Below are 24,456 nucleotides of genomic sequence, written 5' to 3'. Positions count from 1 at the left end.
TTGAGAGTGCAAACAAATAAGTGCAATGAATAATATTATTAATAATGTTTAATAAATGATAAGTCAATTTAATTTGAATTGAACTAGATGTACTTGTAAGATAGTGAGATGGTTGTGGTTCTTTTAGAATTCATGAAAATGTGTCACAATGGACAAGTTTCAAATGTTCACTTTTCTTTGAAGATTACAGGAAAAATGCTAAAAAAAGCTTTCGTTTTTCCCCTGTGGAAGTTTAAGCTGGAGGTTTATTTCCGGCCAATCGGAACCGATATTGTTCTTAGGAACTAATTTCAAAACCAACTGAAAATGTTCTTGTTTGTGCTGAACTGAAAATGTTACACATGATACAATTAATTTAGATTATTCAATAAAATCATTTAGAAATATCAAATTGAGAATACCTGAATTGTTTATTTAGAAAATGTTTAATTTATGCTTGAAATGAAACTTTGTAAAGTGTTTGCTATAGGTTACAATTGTTCTAATATTGTTTATAAAGGAGCAGGGATTCGTGTACATTACATCAAATTAAATAATAAAGAATGAAAATTACATAAGTATATTTTACACAAATACATAAATTACAAAGAACTAGTATAAATAAAAATTAAACTTCAGTCTTAATTCATTGACTGTCATTTTCAAATTAAATATCTTTAATTTTTTATTTCAATAACCTTCTAGTTATTTTTGCGTTTTATTTTTTGTATTAAACCTAACGAGATCAATGACATCATGTTCTCATGAAATTGGGTTCTTTATTGTTTTTAATAAATAGAATCTTTTGTTCCAGACCAAACATAAAGCTCTAAAATTATGTGGTCGGATTAACAAATTAGGGGAAATAATCCCGGTATTGAACCCGCACCCTCCAGATTACCATGTGAGCGCCTTGACCACTATGCCTTCATAGATTCTTTTCCATCAGAGACTAATGCTTTCATACTTCAAAGATTCTTTTAAAGCAGAGACCAATTCCAAGAGAACAGAATGGAGAATGTATAAATATTAAATGACATGGCAAAATGAATACTGTTCTTAATATTGAAACGAGATAAAATGAACATTGTTTACGTATGTTTACTATCTATCTATTAGCATAAATTTTATTGTTACATAGGTTAGTTTGTGTAGAATATCAATAGGTACCTACCTACCGTATTGGGTACTCTAAGTATTTTACATACACTTGTAGTTTTTTCCCCCCTAAAGGTTTAATAGAGGGAAATCTAACTGCTAAAGTCTTATCGTCCCTAAAACGAAGAGAGATTGAGAGAAGGAGGATCGGATAGGAGAAAGCCAGCCGTTCCGAGAACGACCCTTAGGATAAAATCCGCCCTGGGCGGGAATCAAACCCGCGACCTAGCGCTTACAAGGCAGACGCGCTACGTTCTAAGCTAACTAGGCTGGCAGTTGTAGGTTCGAAGTAATTTTCCGGAAGAGCTCCTGTTAATTGTTTGAATAGGCAATAAGCCTGTCATATCTGTGCTGGAAAATTGAAATAAGTGCCTAGAGCTCTTTAAGTTTAAATGGGAATGTCATTTCAGAAAATATGGGAAAAAATAGATTAAATTAAATTTCCCCCCTTTACCTACAAAGGGGGAAAACGTCCTAGAGTTTTGCTAATGAAAAAAAAATGTGATCCCTCATATAATCTGGCATTCATTTGTTCAGGGGATGAGATTAGTAAGAAATAGGTACGTGTGAAAATAAATCTGTTTATAAAAGGGATACCAAGTTGTCTAATATTGAAATAAATCATTGTCATGGTAGCTTGACCATCGACCAAATCGGCCATAACTAGCCAAAAAGTCCACTCTATTTTCGCTCACTCAAAAAGAGGAAGCACCTTCATTCGTTAAGAGAGGAAACCCTGTGCTGTTCATGTTACTCAGACCTATATGATTTTTCCAAAATATCTCGCGGAACCCTTGCCGTCAGCTCGCGGAACCCCAGGGGTTCCGCGGAACACCAATTAAGAAACACTGGAATAGACTATTCACATTTCTAGATTCAATAAAATAGCCTGATAATTTTTTAATTATGCAATGTGCTACACTAAAATGTGAGTTTTAAAGTTTGCTTTATTTTTTACTTTCTATTACTACAGTATAGCGGAGCTATACTAGTAATGAAAGTATTGCAATCGGTCCAAATTTTCAAAATCGGGAAATGGTTGGAAATATCCGTTTTGGGATCCCCTGATGTCAAAAAAGTGATTTTTAGCCCATGGTCTGTACGTATGTATGTATGTATGTGTGTGTGTATGTATGTATGTATGTGTGTACTACAGGTTTAAATGGGAAAAGGTGGTATACAAAATATCTCAAGAACGGTTTGCCCTAGAGCGATATGTATGTATGTGTGTACTACAGGTTTAAATGGGAAAAGGTGGTATACAAAATATCTCAAGAACGGTTTGTCCTAGTGTAGAGAAGCGTTGGACAATCCTCAATCCTAATGGCCAAAATGAGTGAAGGTAGAATGTAAACACATCACACTGACACAAAAAAAAAAACAGGTAAACTGACACAAAAAATAGCACAAAGGCTCAATAAAGCAATGCGTGAAATATTTTAGTAAGAAAAAGCGGGCTAGACCTGTGAAAAAGGGTTGGCGGTTGGAACTGATAGAATACCTGAATTGTTTATTTAGAAAATGTTTAATTTATGCTTGAAATGAAACTTTGTAAAGTGTTTGCTATAGGTTACAATTGTTCTAATATTGTTTATAAAGGAGCAGGGATTCGTGTACATTACATCAAATTAAATAATAAAGAATGAAAATTACATAAGTATATTTTACACAAATACATAAATTACAAAGAACTAGTATAAATAAAAATTAAACTTCAGTCTTAATTCATTGACTGTCATTTTCAAATTAAATATCTTTAATTTTTTATTTCAATAACCTTCTAGTTATTTTTGCGTTTTATTTTTTGTATTAAACCTAACGAGATCAATGACATCATGTTCTCATGAAATTGGGTTCTTTATTGTTTTTAATAAATAGAATCTTTTGTTCCAGACCAAACATAAAGCTCTAAAATTATGTGGTCGGATTAACAAATTAGGGGAAATAATCCCGGTATTGAACCCGCACCCTCCAGATTACCATGTGAGCGCCTTGACCACTATGCCTTCATAGATTCTTTCCCATCAGAGACTAATGCTTTCATACTTCAAAGATTCTTTTAAAGCAGAGACCAATTCCAAGAGAACAGAATGGAGAATGTATAAATATTAAATGACATGGCAAAATGAATACTGTTCTTAATATTGAAACAAAATAATAATGGGTCAACACAAAACTTGGTGAGCTTTGAAACGCGACTTGAGTGGGATCTTTATCTTAAAACTTTTTCCTTTTATAAGACTGTTTAACACTTACGGACAGTACATCGTTCCTGCCGATACAGCTAGGTTGCCCTAGGTCTTATTAGGTCGAATAGCATATTGAAACAAAATAATAATGGGTCAACACAAAACTTGGTGAGCTTTGAAACGCGACTTGAGTGGGATCTTTATCTTAAAACTTTTTTCCTTTATAAGACTGTTTAACACTTACGAACAGTACATCGTTCCTGCCGATACCTCTAGGTTGCCCTAGGTCTTATTAGGTCGAATAGGTGGAGCACTTCAAAGTAAAGGAATAGTTAACAAATTGAAGGTTGTCTGAAAGAGAGGGAGGTGAGGAAAAAGAGGCACGAATGTTAGTACATAATATATGTCCCAAAGTTTCTTCAAACATTCCCGAGTACCTGTAAACTGAATTTTATAATTGACACACGGTAAAAAAATTTCAAAGCCCACAAGTCAATATGCTGATATGGATTAATTATCATAAATTGTTCTATGTAATATAAATCTAAGACTTAAACTTATTCTATCGTAAGTTTAATAATGAGTTACTATTTTATGTATAAGTTTAATATTTTTACACAGTTATGATCTTATTAGGTATACGTTCCAGTGCCTGAATAATATTCATTTAACGACTCAATGTATGAAATTCACCATCATGAATACGTATACGAGTATTTGCTTCAAATACAAATGTCATTAGTCAGGTTCAAATCACCAAACTAGAAATTTAACAAGTTACTAGTTGCCAAAGTGGCAGGGACGAATTAAAAGGGGGGACCTGTACGTAACAGGCACTGATACCTAATATTCACACGAACCAAAAAATTAAAATAAAAACAGGGCCAAGGGGGGAATAAACAAAAACGAAGGGCAAACAGGGGAAAATACTTACAGTGAATGCATCTTGTTCAAAAATTATAAATAGGATAAAATTGCAAATAAAAATAATACAATGGATAAGTTCAACTTAAATAAAAAAATAATCAAAAACTTAAAACGTAAGGACTAGATTGAGCTCAGTATAGAGTGACCTTTTGATGCGCGGAAATTTTGATCATAGATTAAAATACCTTTGATCATTACAATGGCAGATGATTTGATCGAAGGGAGAGAACTATGTATATTGATCGAATATGATGGGTAAGATCAGTAGGGAGGAAAGGGCAGTGGGGGGAGGGCGAGGAGGAGAATGAGTGAGATTGTATTGAGTAGAACACATAAATGTGTAGCTCTAAATGTGGCTTCAAATTGCATAAGTTTTAAACGTCGTTTTATAGTGCTACATATTAACAATACCATCAACAAAAACAACACCCAAATGCAACCTCTTATCTTTGGTATGCGAGAGGGAGGGGGAGAGTGAGTCAGAGAGGGAGAGGGAGTGATATAGAGAAGAAAAAAAAGGAGGGATTTAGGAGTTAGATCGTGGGAGATCTAGGGAGTTATAGAAGGGAGAAGAGTGGAAAATAATCTGGACATAGGAAGAGACGGGAGGGAAGAGACATAAGGATAGTTAGGAGGGGGAGATATTAAGGATAGTTAGGAGGGGGAGATATTAAGGATAGTTAGGAGGGGGAGATATTAAGGATAGTAAAGGAGGGATTTAGGAGTTAGATCGTGGGAGATCTAGGGAGTTATAGAAGGGAGAAGAGTGGAAAATAATCTGGACATAGGAAGAGACATAAGGATAGTTAGGAGGGGGAGATATTAAGGATAGTTAAGGATACATCTTACACATCGTCCTCTTCTTCTTCCTCTTCATCCTCCAGGTCACTCTCAGGTTCCTGGCCATACATGTCAGCCAGCTTATCGAACCGGGGACCCCAGGCTCCCAGGTAATCAAACTCTTGCTCCTCATCATCCGTGCCTGCGAAACAAATTCGTTTATTTTATTAACCAACCTTAGTGATGTAGTTTTGTTTCCATACACAAGAAGCGTCTACTTTGTAGGCGCTAGGTCGCGAGTTCGATTCCCGCCGTGGCCGATTTTTATGCTAAATAGATAAGATTCGTATTCGGAACGGCCTTAGTTAGGAACATTATTGTAATAGATAGTGTCGTGTCGCGTATTTACCCATTACTTGCCTACAACTCGGCCCTCGTAATGTCAAGATAGTCCTTGGGTTCCCAGTATAAGATAGTCCCATCGTTCGATACAGCAAAGAACATGCTGATCGTACACCAAAGTTACCACGGCCTAGCTCCCATTGAGATTCTGAATTTAGGTCCATTCCAAGCACCGAATTCGCAAGTTCAACCTTCCGATTTCCTGTTCCAAATATTCTAAAGACTCCTTTTCCATGTAAAAAAACCTAGCGCCCTTTTACCCATACCGAACAGATAGTCTCTGCCCATTAACCACTATACTCCGCTCACTTCTTATGCTAAAACCTGAGACATTCTCTGCCACCTAACATATCTACTCACCGGAAGCGAGAGAGGAGAGAGAGCCAGCTGTACTGCCACCACCCTCGTAGGCATAGTTCCTTAGATCATCGAATGGGGGAGCATTGGGATCTGCATCTGCTCGCTTCTTATGCTCCTCAATGAAGATGCCCACGTTGGGTTCAACCCCCATCGGCATGGGCCCGAGTCCGTCTGAAAATAGGAGAAATTGAAGAGGTGAGAGACTTGGTCCTAGAGAATGGGGTGGGATTTCTTCAAAACTTCCGGCACACTACATTTGTCAAGGGTCTAGTCACTGGATTTAAGGATCCATTACTTAAGGTATGTATACGAATTCTTCTCCCTCGTACTTACAAGGTACCTTGTTATATCGTTACTTACAAAGCACTTTGTTACTTACAAGGTATCTTGTTGTTCATCTCAGGGTGAGGTCCGCCTATGGGTATCTGGAGGGGCGTAATGTCAAACGCCGTCATGTCATCCTCACCACCTCCCTCGTCATCATAATTGATAATATTCTCTCTGACGTCATCATCAGGGCCAGGGTACTTGATATGTGCCTCGCGTCTTCGGCTGTACACCACGAACACCAACACTAGGACTAGGGGAGTGAAAGGGTTAATGAGTTGGAATTAGTGGCGTGGTAAGGGTTAAATAGTGAGTAGGAGTAGGAGATAGCTTATTTGAAACCTACGGGTTTGCAGTCTCATGGTATTATTCATTTTCCCAAAAAGTTGGGAAAGTTGTAAATTTAATTGCATTTTAGACATTGTTTTTCAACTAATTTCATCGTTCTGCTTAATTTTCTGAAATTATTGTCCTCATTAGTTTGAGCGAACCCTAGGTTGGAAAAAAGTCACAGTTTAAGAATACTCCCTTAAAGCCTTTGAAACCCCGATTTTGAGTGGAAGAAACATAATCTACCAATCTGCCAAGATAAAAAAGTTGCATTAAATCCATTCCAAAAGTCCAAAACTAAATCTACAAAATAATAACAGGTATCTAGCGGTATAAAAATAAATAAAATTGAAAATAAACAATAATAAAATAACTAATGAAAATAAAAATAAAAAAATAAGTACTGAATTCCCCAGTCCCCCCGGTGCCGGGCCGGGCCGGGACAAGGCTACTTACACAAGAGGAGGAGACAACAACTGACCACAGCCAGGATAAAGTCCCGTGACGGCGTAATGAAGCCAGACTCCTGCAGGCGGAGTTCGCAATGAAGACCCGTGTAGCTATGCGGACAAATGCATTCGTAGCGTCTCTCGTCCGCATAGTCCACGCATACGCCACGGTTCTCGCAAGGCGAGTACTCGCACTCGTTCTCGTTGAGGCATTCCACGCCCTGAGCGTGAAACCCATCCGGACAACTGGAGGTGTGGAGATAGGGAGTGTGTCGAGGTAGGGAGTGTGTGGAGGTGATGGGAAGGATTAGGAGAAAGAAAGATTGGGCGAATATCGGGATAAAACGGACGATGGAAGGTAGAAGGATTAGGGGAAAGAAAGAGGAGATTGGGCGAAAATCGGGATAAAAGGGACGAAGATTAGGGGTGAGAGGAACGAATGAAAGGAAGAATTAGGGGAAAGAAAGAGAAGATTGGGCGAAAAACGGCACGAAGATTAGGGTGAGAGGAACGAAGAAGTTTAAAAGGAAAATATGGGACAAAGGAGCCGAAAAAGGTGAAGGGTTTAGAAAGACGGAGGATATAGGAAAGGGAAAATATTAAGAACAAGAAGAAAGAGAAGATGATGGAAAATAGAAAAGAGGTTTGAAACAGAAGAAAAGAAATGTTTCAAAGCGATGACGAAGAATAAGAGGAGACAGAATTAGGAATAAAAATGAAAATTGTGGAATGGGAGAGACAAGAGTGAAAAATAAGGTAGAACAGAAACAAATAGTAGGAAAATAATGGGAATGAGGAAGTTATATAGAAGTGGGAAGAAGAGACGGGAGAATATAAAGGTTAGACAAGGGAAAGAGAAAATGAAAAGGTCACAGGATAATTGTGAAGTCGGGAAGAAGTCATCGTCCAGCGTCTTCTTGGTTTTCACTTTGAGTTCGAGAGTCCCAGAGCCGAAGTCTATCAGGAGTCTCGGGTGACCTCGTTCTAACTCGAGTGAGATGAAGTCGGACACTAGAGTCTCTTCTGGTTCTGGAGCTACTATGGGTCCGTTGTATAGGAGAGTACCTGGGCAATTCAAATTCAATGTTAGTTGAAACTTTTATATTATTTTCATGTGGTTGTGGTGTGAAAATAGAGACAGAAGTCACATCTTCAAAATAAGAGGGAAGTGTGACAACTGAGGTCTTAGGCCAGCCACTAACTATCAGGTACACCTGATCAGGTCCACCCGTCAGGTCTACCTGATAATGTGTGCTCATCAGGTATCAGGTAGACACGCGGAACTGATCAGGTGCACCTGTCAGTTCTACCAGATAATGAGTGGATGGCCTTATCGTCTTTTGAAGAGCCAAAACTAAATCTACAAAATAATAACAGGTATCTAGCGGTATAAAAATAAATAAAATTGAAAATAAACAATAATAAAATAACTAATGTAAATAAAAATAAAATAATAAGTACTGAATTCCCCAGTCCCCCCGGTGCCGGGCCGGGACAAGGCTACTTACACAAGAGGAGGAGACAACAACTGACCACAGCCAGGATAAAGTCCCGTGACGGCGTAATGAAGCCAGACTCCTGCAGGCGGAGTTCGCAATGGAGACCCGTGTAGCTGTGCGGGCAAACGCATTCATAGCGTCTCTCGTCCGCATAGTCCACGCATACGCCACGGTTCTCGCAAGGCGAGTACTCACACTCGTTCTCGTTGAGGCACTCCACGCCCTGAGCGTGAAACCCATCCGGACAACTGGAGGTGTGGAAAGTGGATGCGGAGTGTGGAGATGACGGGAAGGATTAGGGGAAAGGAAGAGAAGAAGATTGGGCGAAAATTGGGATAAAAGGGAAGATAGGAAGTACAGGGATTAGGGGAAAGAAAGAGGAGATTGGAAAAACATTGGAGGTGAAAGGAGAATATGTGACCAAGGGATCGAAAAAGTTTTTAGGTTAGAAAGAAGGAGAAAAGGGGAAAAAGAGATATGGAAGAACAAGAAAAAGCAGAAGAAGATGGAAAAGAGAAGGGGTTTGAAACAGAAGAAATAGAAATTAAAAAGAAATGTTTCAAAGCGATGACGAAGAATAAGAGGAGATAGAATTAGGAATAAAAATGAAAATTGTGGAATGGGAGAGACAAGAGTGAAAAATAAGGTAGAACAGAAACAAATAGTCGGAAAATAATGGGAATGAGGAGTTATATAGAAGTGGGAAGAAGAGACGGGAGACACGAGAAATATAAAGGTTAGACAAGGGAAAGAGAAAATGAAAAGGTCATAGGATAATTGTGAAGTCGGGAAGAAGTTAGGAGAAAGGGACGCGGAGAAAGGTGGAAAGGGGAGAGAGAAAAGAAAAACGAGAAAAATAAATAAATACGTTCTACGCGTGCACAAATAATGAAATGAAATAATAATAGGTATAAATGGGTACTACGTGAAGAAAATGCAATGGGAAATGGACGGTGGTAATAACAAAACTGAAAACTGACTAGATGTAGCCTTCGTGTTCTTTGTTTTTTTTTTCGGTCAGACAGCAGTAAAAACACTTTCGTACAAGATGTAAATAGTAGTTTTGGAGTTTATTGGTAACCATTACTGCAACCATAATATTCCAATTTTGTGCTTTTGAACGTGAGCAGAAAAAACAAAAAACAGAATGTTATAGTTAGGTAGTTATCGTACTGAATTATTGGGAGCTTCAAAATCTCTCTAATAATCCAGACATGCCATGCGACACGGAGGCATCCTCGGACTCTGTTATCACCGCTGACTTGCAGAAATCTACCACGAGACGAACGTTCTGGAGAATAGAATAGAATATTTATCATCAAATACAGAATAGAATGGAATATTTATCATACAGAACAGAATAAATTATGTAAACGTAAAGGTACGTCTACACTATAGTCGATCGATATCGACTGGAAGCTGGAATCCATATTAAGTAGGTAAGATCAAAGGTTTAAAAGACTCTTGAGTGGAAGGTAACCACTAGGCGAGGTAAACGTCGGAGGCGTTCTCTACCACCTAACCCTTAAAGCTCCATTATTATGTGGTCAACTGGCCAAATTTTCAAATAAATGAGGATGAAATTCCATACCTCGGGTGGGATCTAACCCAAGCCCTAATGTTTGCCAAGTGTACTGATCACTAAGCCACCGAGACAGGTCTTTATCATCTGCTCAATCGCGTGCTACTGGCTTTTCTTGGCCCCACAGCCCCATTCTGGCTAGTTGAGGTTATCGGGAGAAAGCACTAGGCTAAAGAGATCACCATAAAAAGGGTATCTACTCACCTCATTATCCCAGAAGATATCTATCCTATGCCACTCCCCATCGTCCAGTCCTTTTAAGTAACAGTTTTACCACCAACAAGAATCAAACCAAAACAAAGAATAATATAACTTCTTCATTTGACTTTGTAACATCATCAACATATTAACCCTGTTCCAGTACCCTACCCTGGGAGATGGGAAGTAACTTACGTGCACTCAAACTCATTCCACAGGTCAACACATTCAAATGGATCCGGACATAGGACATTGGTGCAGGGTTTATTAGATGGGCATCCCTTTTCTAAATTCCTAGCCATGGTGGCTTGGCCCCATTGGGTGCCGTTCTGGGCGGGGGGCAGAGGTAGGAACTTGCCCTCCACTCTCACGTCATCCATACAACCTGGAAAAAATAATAACAGGACCGTGTTAATTTACAATTGAAAGAGGATGTTAAATACCATTGAAAAAGTGAACAAGGAAGTGTTTCAATTTTCAATACAGTAAAAAAAAAAGATGCGATTTTCATCGCCGTTTTTAGGAGAGTAGCTTGTTGCCGAATGGAGGGTAAAACTCTCCTCACTAAAAATCTTAAAATGTGTACGTAACTCATTAAAAATAACGCGAGAAACTCATTGAACTGTTGGCAGTCGAAAACTGAGTAGGGAAAAGGAGGAAGGTAATTAGAGTGATGGTGAGGAGGAAGGGGACAAGAGGAAGAAATGGGAAGGAGGAAGAGGAGGAGGAGGAGGAAGAGAAAGAGAAGAAGGAGGGAGACAGATTATGAAAGTATGTACCCATGTCCAATTAAACTCTATGACCTAATACTTAATGGACCACCATTTGGGTTGGTTTGTAGAGCTGGATATTTAAGAAGTAGGTACTTTTGTTTAATACCTAATGCTCACCAGCCCAACACCCTGCTAGCAAGTAACCATGCCAACTATCCAGTGTTACTTATTGCACCATGCTTAGACATCTCAAAGTTTCATTTTGAAAAGGAAAATCAGTAACAAAATAAAAAAAAAAAAAAAAAAAAAAACTTGTAATATTCTCTTACCATCGCTGTGTTTAGTGATGAACTCGAGGGACAAGTGACTCTGATCACACATTTCCAAAGGAGCATACCATGCCCATCCATCTTTGCTGAAGCTACGAGTCGTCTGCTGACATCGCGGCCCTGAGTAGCCAGCGGGACACGAACAACTGAGGGGTGAAATGGAGGTGGGGAAAGGTGAGTGAAATGGTATATATACTTGAATTTGGGTGATGTAAGTACTTGGGTGATTTCTAGCGATTTTTGGGGTTTTTGTGGTTTTGCAAACGCCAAAGGATTGGCCGTGGCCACCTACTGGAGACACAAGTTCTGAAAATGTGGTGATCCGGACACGGAAAGTAAGTAAGTAAAGCGTTACTTTCTATGACGGTGCTCTTGTGTTGAGCATCTAAATGGAAAGTTTTGTGTCCTTTATCGCCCATCTGATGAAGATATACTATGTGATGGGTATGATACGATACAGAATTACAGACCACATGAGTCTAATGCACCAATTGTTTCATTGCTACAAAATAAAAACGGCGATGATACACTTAACTTTTCCCCTCAAAATTATAGATGGAACAAACTGATTTTATGAAATAAGGAAAAGAAGATAAGGCACACATACCTTGGTTCATATTTTCCCTCGATACATCTGCCTCCGTTATGGCACGGTGTGTTCCTACAGGACTCTGGCTTGCTGAAGTTCCTAGCACCACACGTACATTCACCTACTACCTCCACTCTGACTCCCACCAGGGCAGTCTTGTTAGCGTTCACCATGTAGGGGAGATTCGAGATCTCCAGGTTATTCGTACAGGAACCCTCGCAGTTGAGATTCTCGTAGAGACACTCGTCTATACCCACCATGGTGATGTTGATACCGACCTCTTTCTCAATCTGGGAAAGTTTGAAAAAATATTATAATTCATCGTTATCACAACTCGTTATACCTATAACTCGGAATACAAAGTTCAGTACACCACCATTGTGTTTACCTGAATTTCTCACTGTTTCCCCTGTACACAGCCCCTTTTTAATGATCAATGATTTCCACCCAAGTACCGTGACCAAAATGGTATTCTATGCGGGTAGAACCAAGATAGAATCCGAGTTAAAAAGAGGAGACGATCGGATTATTCAATCCTGTACTTTCCACTATTTTTATGGCGTGTGCACAAAGGCATGCGATGTGCAAGTTCCAATACATTTTCAGCATTATTAAAGACGAACAGTTTTAGCTTCTAGAAACAAAGTCAATGGGTCAACAAATGCAAGGTAAACCCAAATTATTCCTAGCAGTATTTAACATACCTCTTCTCTATGCATAAGTACAAGTCCGTTTAGTTTGACCGGTTTATAATAGGGCGAGGAATGAGCGGAGAACCGAATGTCAGTCAGAGGGGGGTTCTTCCTTCTCAACTGTACACTGAAAACATCCACATTCTCAAGGTCTACCTTGAGCAGACTCGCCAACTTCTCCTTGAATAAGTCCAGCTTACTACGGGATACGTGTTGAGTCTAAGGGCAAATAGGCAAAATATTAGGTCTAGGATTAATAAGGAATATTCAATGTGTTAGGCATACTTAAATGGTGGCTACAAATGTTCTCCACTTAATAGACTTATGGCCGGGTCCACATTCTCAAGATCTACCTTGAGCAGACTCGCCAACTTCTCCTTGAATAAGTCCAGCTTACTACGGGATACGTGTTGAGTCTAAGGGGGAATAGACAAAATAGTAGGTCTAGAATTAATAAGGAATTTTAAATGTGTTAGGCATAGTTAAAAGTTGTCACACATGTCGTTCTCCACTTAATAGACTTATGGCCGGGTCCACAAAGTTTAAGTTTAACTCTTGCATTAAGCAATCTGATTGGTTGATTTTTAAAACTTCGAAAAATTTAGCCAATAATATTGCTTAAACCGAAATTAAAATGGAGTTTAAAATCACTTTGAGGCCCCGGGGGTAAATGTTTTGTTCCATGTTCCATTATTGTAGCAGTTTTTCCTATCATGGCTTATTGATAGAGGTGGAAATCAGACCTTCAGCATTGATAAAGAGCCTTTCCCTTCCAAAAACAAGGATCAGTATTACTTTATGACCTAAGTTTCAAAAGTCTTATTAGATCAATTCTAGCCCAAATCCGGACTTACCTTATAGTTCCACACCCGGATAAAGTCCTCATCGGACATGCCGGCTATCCGAATAGATCCGGACTTGATCACAGCCTCGTGCGGTATTTCCTTAACTATGACAGTCCATTACACACAGCCTCCGTGGCGGGACAACCGGGCACGGAGTTCTTGTGTAGACCAGGGTTGGCGAGATCGTAAAGCTGAAAGAAAAGGATCGAGGTCGATTAAATTGATTTTTTTTTTGATAAATTATGTAGGTAGATCAAAAGTATCCTTGAGCCCTATTTCCAGAAGGAACTTGGCACAGAGATTCGATAAATTATCTAGATCAAAAGTATCCTTGGACCCTCTTTCCAGAAGGTACGGTTCGGCCGTTATTCTGGACCAAAGTTCCGCTATTTAGGGCTATACAGGGAAAACGCTCAAAAGGAACTAGCGCTTCTCACGACTTTACCTTTAGCCAAAGGCCGGCCAAATTTTGTTGGCCGGTATATTGGTCTGCGTGTGTTTCCTATCGTACACCTTGAACTTGAGCTGGTAGACGGCTTCCTTTGTACCGTGCCGCATCGAAATCATACCTGAGAATAAGACGAGGGTATTGGTGAATGACAGATGGGAATAAGAGCGAATAACTTAAACTAAAATCGAGAGTAAGCTATCACACCAAAAACTTTAAAGGAAATACATACTTCCTGAACTCACACATGGCCTTGTAGCTTAGAGTGTAAATAAATAATTAACTTTCTGAACTATTACAGGAAGCTGATCATTCGTGGTAAACCTGGAGTGTATCTTCACAATTTTTCGGGTAGGTATATCATAAGATATTACTACTTTCGGGAATCGGTCTTGGACAGTTCACCTTGAAGATACCTATCTTTATTAGGTATTCTTCAAGACTTGGGCTCGAACCACCAACCTAAAGATTCAAAGTCCGTGCTAATTCACATTACTGAAGGCTGGGGTAAAGGGACTTTATAGTCTCATTCGAGTAGGATAAACAAGGTATCTATACTCGATTCTATTATACACCACTGATGTTGCTTGGCGAAAAACGGCACGAAGATTAGGGTGAGAGGAACGAAGAAGTTTAAAAGGAAAATATGGGACAAAGGAGCCGAAAAAGGTGAAGGGTTTAGAAAGACGGAGGATATAGGAAAGGGAAAATATTAAGAACAAGAAGAAAGAGAAGATGATGGAAAATAGAAAAGAGGTTTGAAACAGAAGAAAAGAAATGTTTCAAAGCGATGACGAAGAATAAGAGGAGACAGAATTAGGAATAAAAATGAAAATTGTGGAATGGGAGAGACAAGAGTGAAAAATAAGGTAGAACAGAAACAAATAGTAGGAAAATAATGGGAATGAGGAAGTTATATAGAAGTGGGAAGAAGAGACGGGAGAATATAAAGGTTAGACAAGGGAAAGAGAAAATGAAAAGGTCACAGGATAATTGTGAAGTCGGGAAGAAGTTTAGGAGAAAGGGACGCGGAGAAAGGTGGAAAGGGGAGAGAGAAAAGAAAAACGAGAAAAATAAATAAATACGTTCTACGCGTGCACAAATAATGAAATGAAATAATAATAGGTATAAATGGGTACTACGTGAAGAAAATGCAATGGGAAATGGACGGTGTAATAACAAAACTGAAAACTGACTAGATGTAGCCTTCGTGTTCTTTGTTTTTTTTTTCGATCAGACAGCAGTAAAAACACTTAGTAGTTTTGGAGTTTATTGGTGTGCTTTTGAACGTGAGCAGAAAAACAGAATGTTATAGTTAGGTAGTTATCGTACTGAATTATTGGGAGCTTCAAAATCTCTCTAATAATCCAGACATGCTAGGTAACAAGGTAGTGGACATGTGGACATATTCATTGCATTTTCCTTCCGTACAAACAAAAATAATAAACCAAGAAAATGAAAAACTGAATAAAAATAAAATAATAAGAACTGAAAATAACGCAACACAAGCTTCAAAGTGCGACTGGATAAAGTCTTGTGCTTACTCAAAATCATCAACAGACACACGAGTATGGCGGCGAGGGCCCCCATGCCCAGTTTTAACGTTCGTCCTTCCTGCACGAGCTCACAATTCTCTCCCCAGAAATTGTCCAGACAGACACACCGATATTTGGTGCGCGGGTCCTGGTTAATGCAGAACCCTCCGTTCCGGCAGGGGTTCTCCAGGCACTCGTCTTTGTCTGTGCATCCCTTGCCGTCTGTGGTGACCACTCGGCCTTCCCCACAACTGATGGGCAGGAGGAAAGCGTGAAAAGGGAAGCGATGTTTGATAGTATGCACACCAATGTGGTAATAGATGGTAGTCATGAGAATATTTTCACTTCATAAAAGATCAGTTTTCATCATATCATTGAAGAAAACTGATCAATTTCATTGTTTCCCTTTCCCCCAATTTATTCTAAGCTAAAAAAAAGAACGATTTTCCTACTTCTTTTTAAGCCTAACTTAGACGCCTAGTCCAGTGTATATCTACCACCTTATTCCTTTAAAAAAAAAAAAAAAAAAAAAAAAAAAACTTGTAATATTCTCTTACCATCGCTGTGTTTAGTGATGAACTCGAGGGACAAGTGACTCTGATCACACATTTCCAAAGGAGCATACCATGCCCATCCATCTTTGCTGAAGCTACGAGTCGTCTGCTGACATCGCGGCCCTGAGTAGCCAGCGGGACACGAACAACTGAGGGGTGAAATGGAGGTGGGGAAAGGTGAGTGAAATGGTATATATACTTGAATTTGGGTGATGTAAGTACTTGGGTGATTTCTAGCGATTTTTGGGGTTTTTGTGGTTTTGCAAACGCCAAAGGATTGGCCGTGGCCACCTACTGGAGACACAAGTTCTGAAAATGTGGTGATCCGGACACGGAAAGTAAGTAAGTAAAGCGTTACTTTCTATGACGGTGCTCTTGTGTTGAGCATCTAAATGGAAAGTTTTGTGTCCTTTATCGCCCATCTGATGAAGATATACTATGTGTTTGGGACAAATTTTGTAGACAGTTTCCATAATTAATGATGATCAAAAATGTCCGGGGCCTCACCACTTACCTTACTGTTATGGAAGACATTTTTAATACAGCCCACAAAGGACTGAGCGTTGGGCACATGTCCCCAGTTGTACTGGGCAGGATCGAAGTCCTCTGTATACCGACCGCCCAGCTGCAGGGGTGCGTTCACATTCAGGTACTCATTGAAGGGAGGGATGATGCCGCGAGCTTGACATGTACTATCGTCAAATACATGCGACACGGAGGCATCCTCGGACTCTGTTATCACCGCTGACTTGCAGAAATCTACCACGAGACGAACGTTCTGGAGAATAGAATATTTATCATCAAATACAGAATAGAATGGAATATTTATCATATAGAACAGAACAGGACAGAATAAATTATGTAAATGTAAAGGTACGTCTACACTACAGTCGATCGATATCGACTGGAAGCTGGAATCCATATAAAGTAGGTAAGATCAAAGGTTTAAAATAATAAAAGACTCTTGAGTGGAAGGTAACCACTAGGCGAGGTTAACGTCGGAGGCGTTCTCTACCACCTAACCCTTAGAGCTCCATTATTATGTGGTCAACTGGCCAAATTTTCAAATAAATGAGGATGAAATTCCATACCTCGGGTGGGATCGAACCCAAGCCCTAATGTTTGCCAAGTGTACTGATTACTAAGCCACCGAGGCAGGTCTTTATCATCTGGTCAATCGCGTGCTACTGGCTTTTCTCGGCCCCACAGCCCCATTCTGGCTAGTTGAGGTTATCGGGAGAAAGCACTAGGCTAAAGAGATCACCATAAAGAGTTCTGCTCCATGTTTCGTAGGAAGGCATTTCTGCACTGGTACACGGTGGAGGGGATGGATGAATTTGAGTTCCACGAGGCAGGAGCCAATGTTGAAGATCTTATCTGTGAATATCAACAATACCAGGAGGCGTCGATAGAGGATACAGTGGAGATAGCGACCTCTGATGATGAAAAAGGTGACCACAGAATAAAACCTGAGAAGCCAGTGAAGACAACTTGAACCTGCACATGGTTGCTGACACCAGACTCTGTAAAATCACATTCAAAATCTAAACATGGAAAATAAGAACCTGAAAAATAATATACCTACTTAACAAAATCACTTGCTTTATTTTATCCCATACCAAAATTCAGACGTTATAGCAGGGATTTCCAATCACGTCACCAAGCGCCGGCGGCCGCGAGCACTTTTAGGGCGCCCCTTGGGCTCCGGCTCCCACTGCCCCACACTTATACAGCTATCAATGTCGGAATTCCCCGCATTAGAGCAATGAATTTCGTTAATTTTTGGGAGAGCTTGGATAGCTGTTTAGAGTGTTTAGCTATTGGTCAAAATTTTCACCCAGGATTCTGCTAAGCCTCGTTATTATGTTATCAGAGACATCCAGTTGATTACACCGGCAATGATGATGATATCATTAACGTTTTTTGTTTCCGATGCACTGACTTCGTCATAATGCGAAAATTTACGACCCAGGGGGAGGAAGGTGGTAGTGCAAACTCCCCCCCCCGCCTTTTTGAAAAAAAAGAGAAATGATAGAGGAGCAGGGAAAAGGAGGAAGGTAATTAGAGTGATGGTGAGGAGGAAGGGGACAAGAGGAAGAAATGGGAAGGAGGAAGAGGAGGAGGAGGAGGAAGAGAAAGAGAAGAAGGAGGGAGACAGATTATGAAAGTATGTACCCATGTCCAATTAAACTCTATGACCTAATACTTAATGGACCACCATTTGGGTTGGTTTGTAGAGCTGGATATTTAAGAAGTAGGTACTTTTGTTTAATACCTAATGCTCACCAGCCCAACACCCTGCTAGCAAGTAACCATGCCAACTATCCAGTGTTACTTATTGCACCATGCTTAGACATCTCAAAGTTTCATTTTGAAAAGGAAAATCAGTAACAAAATAAAAAAAAAAAAAAAAAAAAAAACTTGTAATAATCTCTTACCATCGCTGTGTTTAGTGATGAACTCGAGGGACAAGTGACTCTGATCACACATTTCCAAAGGAGCATACCACGCCCATCCTTCTTTGCTGAAGCTACGAGTCGTCTGCTGACATCGTGGCCCTGAGTAGCCAGCGGGACACGAACAACTGAGGAGTGAAATGGGGGTGGGGAAAGGTGAGTGAAATGGTAGGTATATATACTTGAATTTGGGTGATGTATGTACTTGGGTGATTTCTAGCGATTTTTGGGGTTTTCGTGGTTTTGCAAACGCCAAAGGAGTGGCCGTGGCCACCTACTGGAGACACAAGATCTGAAAATATCGTGATCCGGACACGGAAAGTAAGTAAGTAAAGCGTTACTTTCTATAACGGTGCTCTTGTGTTGAGCATCTAAATGGAAAGTTTTGTGTCCTTTATCGCCCATCTGATGAAGATATACTATGTGATGGGTATGATACGATACAGAATTACAGACCACATGAGTCTAATGCACCAATTGTTTCATTGCTACAAAATAAAAACGGCGATGATACACTTAACTTTTCCCCTCAAAATTATAGATGGAACAAACTGATTTTATGAAATAAGGAAAAGAAGATAAGGCACACATACCTTGGTTCATATTTTCCCTCGATACATCTGCCTCCGTTATGGCACGGTGTGTTCCTACAGGACTCTGGCTTGCTGAAGTTCCTAGCACCACACGTACATTCACCTACTACCTCCACTCTGACTCCCACCAGGGCAGTCTTGTTAGCGTTCACCATGTAGGGGAGATTCGAGATCTCCAGGTTATTCGTACAGGAACCCTCGCAGTTGAGATTCTCGTAGAGACACTCGTCTATACCCACCATGGTGATGTTGATACCGACCTCTTTCTCAATCTGGGAAAGTTTGAAAAAATATTATAATTCATCGTTATCACAACTCGTTATACCTATAACTCGGAATACAAAGTTCAGTACACCACCATTGTGTTTACCTGAATTTCTCACTGTTTCCCCTATACACAGCCCTGGTGATGTTGATACCGACCTCTTTCTCAATCTGGGAAAGTTTGAAAAAATATTATAATTCATCGTTATCACAACTCGTTATACCTATATCGTAATACAAAGTTCAGTACACCACCATTGTGTTTACCTGAATTTCTCACTGTTTCCCCTGTACACAGCCCCTTTTTAATGATCAATGATTTCCACCCAAGTACCGTGACCAAAATGGTATTCTATGCGGGTAGAACCAAGATAGAATCCGAGTTAAAAAGAGGAGACGATCGGATTATTCAATCCTGTACTTTCCACTATTTTTATGGCGTGTGCACAAAGGCATGCTGATCAATGATTTCCACCCAAGTACCGTGACCAAAATGGTATTCTATGCGGGTAGAACCAAGATAGAATCCGAGTTAAAAAGAGGAGAGGATCGGATTATTCAATCCTGTACTTTCCACTATTTTTATGGCGTGTGCACAAAGGCATGTAACCGAGTACAGTTGACGATGCTGTGATGGGAATCGAACCCAGGACCTTCTACATAACATGGGCTTTACCACTGGGACATTTACCTTTCTGGAAGTCGGCAATGACTTCAAACGTCCTGACTCCGGTATATTCTGCTTTACCACCGGCAAATACGCCTTCCTGTTTATCCACGGCTAACCACTGGTGTCCATCAAATGAGCAGGTCTCATTATAACGACGTCCTTCTCCTCCATCTAATTCCAACATGGCTGATGAACCGTAGCGAGATACCTGGAAGAGATTATTATAACTAACCACTGGTGTCCATCAAATGAGCAGGTCTCATTATAACGACGTCCTTCTCCTCCATCTAATTCCAACATGGCTGATGAACCGTATCGAGATACCTGGAAGGGATTATTATAATTTATTATGGACAGTTTGTTGCTAGGAAGCCTGGCCAGGGGACTTTAAAGAGGGAGTACCCTGCTTAGTCTGGCTGGGGATCTTTAAACAGGGAGTAGACCAGCTTAATTTGGCTGGGGTACTTTCAACAGGGATACCAGCCTGAAATTTCCCTTGCTAAAGAAATAGCAAAAGGTTGAGTGCGAAGGGCATCCGCTCGTAAAATTTGTAACCAAAGCCAAATGTCAGCCCGAAGCAATCACCCTGGTTAGGGCTGATTAAGAGGGTGACAAAAAGCGCTAAAAATGGAGTTTAAAATCACTTTGAGGCCCCGGGGGTAAATGTTTTGTTCCATGTTCCATTATTGTAGCAGTTTTTCCTATCATGGCTTATTGATAGAGGTGGAAATCAGACCTTCAGCATTGATAAAGAGCCTTTCCCTTCCAAAAACAAGGATCAGTATTACTTTATGACCTAAGTTTCAAAAGTCTTATTAGATCAATTCTAGCCCAAATCCGGACTTACCTTATAGTTCCACACCCGGATAAAGTCCTCATCGGACATGCCGGCTATCCTAATAGATCCGGACTTGATCACAGCTTCGTGCGGTATTTCCTTTACTATGACGGTAACATTGGCCGGTATATTGGTCTGCGTGTGTTTCCTATCGTACACCTTGAACTTGAGCTGGTAGACGGCTTCCTTTGTACCGTGCCGCATCGAGATCATACCTGAAAGTAAGGGGAAGATGTTGGTAAGTATCTGATGGGAATAAAGCAATTAGTAATGTCGCCACAACGCGAATTCACTCACCGAACCGGAAAAAAGTTAACCCCACCAAAAATTGAACCCAAGACTTCGTGCTAGGTTGCTTCCCAAAAATATGAAAGGAATTTTAATTGTGTTAAGCATATGTAAATTCTTGTCACAAATCTCGTTCCCCGCTTAATACAACTACGCTAAATTTCATGAGTCGACTTAGACTCAAACCACCAACCTAAAGATTCAAAGTCCACTGTGCTAATTCAGATCACTGAAGGCTGGGATAAAGGGACTTTTTTTAGTCTCATTCGAGCAAGATAAACAAGGTATATTCCGTGCTATTCTATTCTACACCACTGATGTTGCTCTCAATATAAATGTGTTTCTAACGTACCTGTATCTTCGTTGAGTCGGAACCTGGGATGTTCGGCTGTTTCCCAGTAGAATTTCTTATCAGGTAGATCCCAATCATCCAGGTCATACACATAGACACGTCCTATCTCTACATCGGGAGCATGGCCCTGCAAGTCAAAGGATGTCATTTCAAACAATGAAATTTTGCATTCAGACTTTATGAATATACATATTGAAGAGAAATGTACGGTTCAGCCGCTATTTGAGGCCATAATTTTGAAAAAGCTTTAGATTTCCACCCTAGCCTCTCAAACTTGACAGAGAGATTGAATAATGAATGTAGATCAGGTGCTACCCAGTTTTCCTGAAGGTACGGTTCAACCGTTACTCAGGACCAAAGTTTCGCTATTTAAAGCTATAGCGTGAAAAATGTGGAAATAGATCAAAAGGAGTTCGCGGTTCTCACGGGACTCAGATTTTAATTAACTTGCTCAGCACATAGTGATTTTTTTTTAAAAATTTAAAAAAAAAAAAAAAATAGCCAATAATATTGCTTAAACCGAGATTAAAACGGAGTTTAAAATTAAAATCACTTAGTGGCCCCAGGGGTAAATGTTTTGTTCCATTATTATAGTAGTTTTTCCTGTCACGGCTTACTGAAAGTGGTGAAAATCAGACCTTCACAAGACAGCATTCATAAACGAGCCTTCCCCGTCAAAAAGAAGATATGGCATTATTTCATTACCTAAGTTTCAAAAGCTTTATTACTTATGAGATCAATTCTAGCCCAAATCCGGACTTACCTTATAGTTCCACACCCGGATAAAGTCCTCATCGGACATGCCGGCTATCCTAATAGATCCGGACTTGATCACAGCTTCGTGCGGTATTTCCTTTACTATGACGGTAACATTGGCCGGTATATTGGTCTGCGTGTGTTTCCTATCGTACACCTTGAACTTGAGCTGGTAGACGGCTTCCTTTGTACCGTGCCGCATCGAGATCATACCTGAAAGTAAGGGGAAGATGTTGGTAAGTATCTGATGGGAATAAAGCAATTAGTAATGTCGCCACAACGCGAATTCACTCACCGAACCGGAAAAAAGTTAACCCCACCAAAAATTGAACCCAAGACTTCGTGCTAGGTTGCTTCCCAAAAATATGAAAGGAATTTTAATTGTGTTAAGCATATGTAAATTCTTGTCACAAATCTCGTTCCCCGCTTAATACAACTACGCTAAATTTCATGAGTCGACTTAGACTCAAACCACCAACCTAAAGATTCAAAGTCCACTGTGCTAATTCAGATCACTGAAGGCTGGGATAAAGGGACTTTTTTTAGTCTCATTCGAGCAAGATAAACAAGGTATATTCCGTGCTATTCTATTCTACACCACTGATGTTGCTCTCAATATAAATGTGTTTCTAACGTACCTGTATCTTCGTTGAGTCGGAACCTGGGATGTTCGGCTGTTTCCCAGTAGAATTTCTTATCAGGTAGATCCCAATCATCCAGGTCATACACATAGACACGTCCTATCTCTACATCTGGAGCATGGCCCTGGAAACAACATCAAACAAATTAATTTTGTTTCAATAATTTTGAAAAAGTTGAAAAATAATTAGCACGCAACCCCAGGCTCTCAAACATGACAGAGAGATTGGATGATGTAGATCAAAAGTGGCCCTGGGCCAGCTTTCCAGAAGGTACGGTTCGGCCGTTACTCAAAACAAAAGTTCCGCTATTTAGAACTATATCGTGGAAGTAGCTCAAAAGGACTTTACGTTTAGCCTCAGGTAGCCCAAACTTCGCAGAGAGATTAGATAGTTAATGTAGATTAAAAGTGTCCGCGGGGCGGGTTTGGAGAAACGTACGGTTCAGCCGCTATTTAAAGCCATGATTTTGAAAAAGCTCACACAGAGTTCGCGCATCTCGGGGACTACAGGTTGGTCAAATCAAAAACTTTTGTAGTCTTCTTCCTCTTGTTTCACTAAACCTTATCTCATTTCTATATGGGGTCGACTAAAACTTAGTTACTAGACTCAGATTTTAGTGATTTGTTCACCACGTAGTGATTTTCTATACGCACCATATAGTTGTACACAAATATCTCCTTGGCCCCGGGTTGCATCTTGTTATCATTGACATCTCCTATGACCACAGTGAGAGTACTAGTACCAGACATAGCCGGGTTACCCGAATCCTTGATCACAATAGGAATGAGATATTCCTTCTGCTGTTCTCTGTCAAATGAGCGCAGGGAGGACACAACTGCCATGCCATCTCCGTTAGCACCCTCTGTGAAACGAAAATTAAATTAATTTTTAATAATACGATCAACAATCAAGATTATCATTGCAAAACTCGAGTGCCTAGATAGATTCGTAGAAGATTAACCCATTTTTTAGGGCTGTTTGCCCTTACACCTAACCTAAGCCTCTGAGTGGGCTTTTTGTCCTGTAACTAGATACCAGACCAAATATGATTCTAGGGCCAACACCAAATAAGATCAATAGGAACAAAAAAAGATAATCACTTACTCTGATCGTGTTCAACTTATTCCTTCTGCTGTTCTCTGTCAAATGAGCGCAGGGAGGACACAACTGCCATGCCATCTCCGTTAGCACCCTCTGTGAAACGAAAATAGAAATTAAATTAATTTTTGATAATACGATCAACAATCAAGATTATCATTGCAAAACTCGAGTGCCTAGATAGATTCGTAGAAGATTAACACACCCTTTAGGGCTGTTTGCCCCTACACCTAAGCCTCTGAGTGGGCTTTTTGTTCTGTAACTAGATACCAGACCAAATATGATTCTAGGGCCAAAACCAAAAAAGACCAATTAGGACAAAAAAAGGTAATCACTTACTCTGATCGTGTTCGACCTTGAAGGAGGCTCGGATGATGTCGTCAGCATTCGGGTCCATTCGGAATGTGAAGGGAGGTCCGTTACTCTTGGATCTATCATCATCATCTGTTGCCAGAACTTCAACCACCTGGAAATTATCATAGAATAGAAAATATGTAGGTAACTTGTATATCCTGCTCGAATAAGACTAAAAAGCCCCGTGACTAAATTGTCCTCACAAAGACCTCGAAATCCCGGATTAACTAGCAAGTCATGAAATACCCCTTTTCAAACGCC

General features: G+C 40.0%; 1 protein-coding gene and 1 long non-coding RNA gene across 2 annotated transcripts in view; both read right to left on the bottom strand.

Annotated features, from left to right (window-relative positions):
* Positions 1–113: 113 nt before the first annotated feature.
* On the bottom strand, positions 114–3,429 carry LOC113467876. Its single transcript, XR_003391807.1, has 2 exons — positions 2,639–3,429; positions 114–401 (listed from the first exon to the last, which is right to left on the bottom strand). It is a non-coding gene; the product is annotated as an uncharacterized LOC113467876 (long non-coding RNA).
* Positions 3,430–4,243: 814 nt separating this feature from the next.
* Positions 4,244–24,456, bottom strand: part of LOC103510229 (neural-cadherin) — a gene marked incomplete at its 5' end in the record, with an annotated part of 45,398 nt that continues 25,185 nt past the window's right edge. Inside the window, 16 exons of the mRNA XM_026824343.1 lie at positions 4,244–4,964; positions 5,091–5,235; positions 5,796–5,966; positions 6,175–6,375; positions 6,909–7,147; positions 7,642–7,966; positions 11,223–11,368; positions 11,830–12,101; positions 12,516–12,659; positions 12,857–12,919; positions 20,716–20,921; positions 21,347–21,473; positions 22,110–22,315; positions 22,741–22,867; positions 23,397–23,605; positions 24,181–24,307. Of these exons, the coding sequence (XP_026680144.1) occupies positions 5,099–5,235; positions 5,796–5,966; positions 6,175–6,375; positions 6,909–7,147; positions 7,642–7,966; positions 11,223–11,368; positions 11,830–12,101; positions 12,516–12,659; positions 12,857–12,919; positions 20,716–20,921; positions 21,347–21,473; positions 22,110–22,315; positions 22,741–22,867; positions 23,397–23,605; positions 24,181–24,307 (2,700 nt within the window). The remainder of the gene's footprint in view (positions 4,965–5,090; positions 5,236–5,795; positions 5,967–6,174; positions 6,376–6,908; positions 7,148–7,641; positions 7,967–11,222; positions 11,369–11,829; positions 12,102–12,515; positions 12,660–12,856; positions 12,920–20,715; positions 20,922–21,346; positions 21,474–22,109; positions 22,316–22,740; positions 22,868–23,396; positions 23,606–24,180; positions 24,308–24,456) is intronic.

This window comes from Diaphorina citri, unplaced genomic scaffold (genome assembly GCF_000475195.1).
Source record: "Diaphorina citri unplaced genomic scaffold, Diaci psyllid genome assembly version 1.1 scaffold576, whole genome shotgun sequence".
Taxonomy (NCBI): domain Eukaryota; kingdom Metazoa; phylum Arthropoda; class Insecta; order Hemiptera; family Psyllidae; genus Diaphorina; species Diaphorina citri.
This window is presented reverse-complemented; position numbering and strand designations above follow the sequence as displayed.